General features: G+C 42.6%; 1 protein-coding gene across 1 annotated transcript; it reads left to right on the forward strand.

The window, feature by feature from the left end:
- The first annotated feature begins 220 nt into the window (after positions 1-220).
- On the forward strand, positions 221-1762 carry LOC115895650 (testis-specific chromodomain protein Y 2-like). Its single transcript, XM_030926301.1, has one exon. The coding sequence runs from the start codon at positions 221-223 to the stop codon at positions 1760-1762; it is 1542 nt and encodes a 513-aa protein (XP_030782161.1).
- Positions 1763-2308: the final 546 nt, after the last annotated feature.

Genomic DNA, 2308 nt, shown 5'->3' on the forward strand with positions numbered 1-2308 from the left:
TGTACTACAAAAGAAGATAGGGGCTGCGGATTTAACTACTCTTCTCTGAGGCTACTGAGCAAGCTATCATGTACCATGAGACAAAGCCTAAGCTGTTCCACTAGGGACTCATCCATACTCAGAACCTGGTGAAGCACTGGAGGCAGAAAGAAGTGGCGAGGTGGAGAGGCAACTGAAACAAAGTTGGCACAGCAACTGCTCCAACACTGTGTCTTTCTTCATGGCTTCCCAGGAGTTTGAGGTTGAAACAATTGTTGACAAAAGACAAGACAAAAATGGGAATACAGTGTATTTGGTTCGGTGGAAAGGTTATGACAAACAGGATGACACTTGGGAACCAGAACATCACCTCATGAACTGTCAAAAATGTATACATGATTTTAATAGACGACAGACTGAGAAACAGAAAAAACTAGAATGGACCAGGACAAGTAGAATTTGTTCAAACAATGCCAGAAGAAGAACTTCCAGATCTACCAAAGCGGACTATACTAAGAGCTCTCCTAAAATGCTAGTGACTGGCAAACAACACGGATCCAAAAGCAGCCAGTTATTTGCTGCCAGCAAGAACATTAGGAGAAAGGCAGCTTCACTTCTCACTGATGCAAAGGATATGGAGTTAGTAAATTCAACTCTCAAGACATTTGCACCTGACAGTCCTGTTGACAACAAGAAAACTGTGAGCGGCTTTCAGGAACTCAAGAAACTGGACCCTATTGCAGTAGATCAGCAGGACCTGGTGGACTTCAAGGTGACAGAAGGGAAACCAGTCAGGGACCCTTTGTCAGGTCCCAGTGCAGAACAGGCTGGAATAGAGGACAAGACCCTGCTACAGCCACTAATGTCTCAGATGTCTGGCTCAATTACTGCTTCCATGGCCACAGACTCAGCTCCCCAAAAAGCTATAGTGGTATTAATAGACCCACTACCAGCCACTGGAAAAACAGACACACGTACATCAGTTGCAAGAGTGAAAGGTGGCAAAAGACATGTTACTGATGATGGCAGAGACCAGTCTTTTGTCAAGAAAATGTACTTCACCATAAGGCTAACGGAGAGTGCCAGCACATACAGAGACATTGTAGTGAAGAAAGAGGATGGATTCACCCAGATATTGCTATCAACCAGATCGACAGAAAAAAATGCACTGAATACAGAAGTAATTAAAGAAATAGTGAATGCTCTGAATAGGGCTGCTGCAGATGACAGCAAGCTTGTGTTGTTCAGTGCAGCTGGAAGTGTCTTTTGCTGTGGTCTTGATTTTGGGTATTTTGTGAAGCACTTAAGGAATGAGAGAAACAGAGCAAGCTTTGAAGTGGTGAACACCATCAAGAACTTTGTGAACACTTTTATTCAGTTTAAAAAGCCTATTGTTGTATCAGTCAATGGCCCTGCCATTGGACTTGGTGCTTCCATGCTGCCACTTTGCGATCTAGTGTGGGCAACTGAAAAGGCGTGGTTCCAAACCCCTTATATGACCTTTGGACAGAGTCCAGATGCATGTTCTACTGTTACATTTCCAAAAATCATGGGTGAAGCATCTGCCAATGAAATGTTAATTGCTGGGCGAAAACTGACAGCACGGGAGGCGTGTGCCACGGGCCTGGTCTCTCAAGTGTTCTTGACTGGAACTTTCACCGAGGAGGTTATGATTCAAATTAGGAAGCTTTCCTTATATAATGCAATCGCGCTAGAAAAATGTAAGACCCTTGTTCGCTGTAATATTAAGATGGAGTTGGAAAAGGCCAATGAGAGAGTGTGAGGTGCTGAGGAAGATCTGGGGTTCAGCCCAAGGGGTAGACTCCATGGTAAAGTATGTTGAAAATAAAATTCATGAGTTTTAATTGTCAGTCTGTCTGCTCAGGACCCAAGAACTAAGCCGAATCAAATACATCATGAGGCGCAAGATGCCCGAATCCATCTTCATAGCACAAAACAATTTCACCCAAGGTGAAGGCTTGGAAGCAGATCTGGAAATGTCCAAGCTATGTCTTTAAATTATTATGGCAATTTTTAAGCGCTGTAACTTTAAAAGAATTAATAAAACATTTCCTTGAACTAATGTGATTATTTTATACACACGTAAGCCCAAGTGTAAAAGCAGACTGGTGGGTACTAGACTGTTCTTGCAAGCTCTAATTTGTATCTATGGCTACTATATATATAAGATCAGAATTGCATTTTATTAGATGTGGAGACAGACAATTCTGTAATACTGTTCATTTTACTTATTTTTATATCCTAGAATGCAGAGTCTACTGGGGTAGGAGGCAGCCTCAGCTTCCCTCCCACAAAGAGAGACACAGAA

Source organism: Rhinopithecus roxellana, chromosome 22 (assembly GCF_007565055.1).
Source record: "Rhinopithecus roxellana isolate Shanxi Qingling chromosome 22, ASM756505v1, whole genome shotgun sequence".
Classification (NCBI taxonomy): Eukaryota; Metazoa; Chordata; class Mammalia; order Primates; family Cercopithecidae; genus Rhinopithecus; species Rhinopithecus roxellana.

Coding starts and splice junctions, on each gene's coding strand:
- LOC115895650 (XM_030926301.1), top strand. CDS start 221: ATGGCTTCCCAGGAGTTTGAGGTTGAAACAATTGTTGACAAAAGACAA.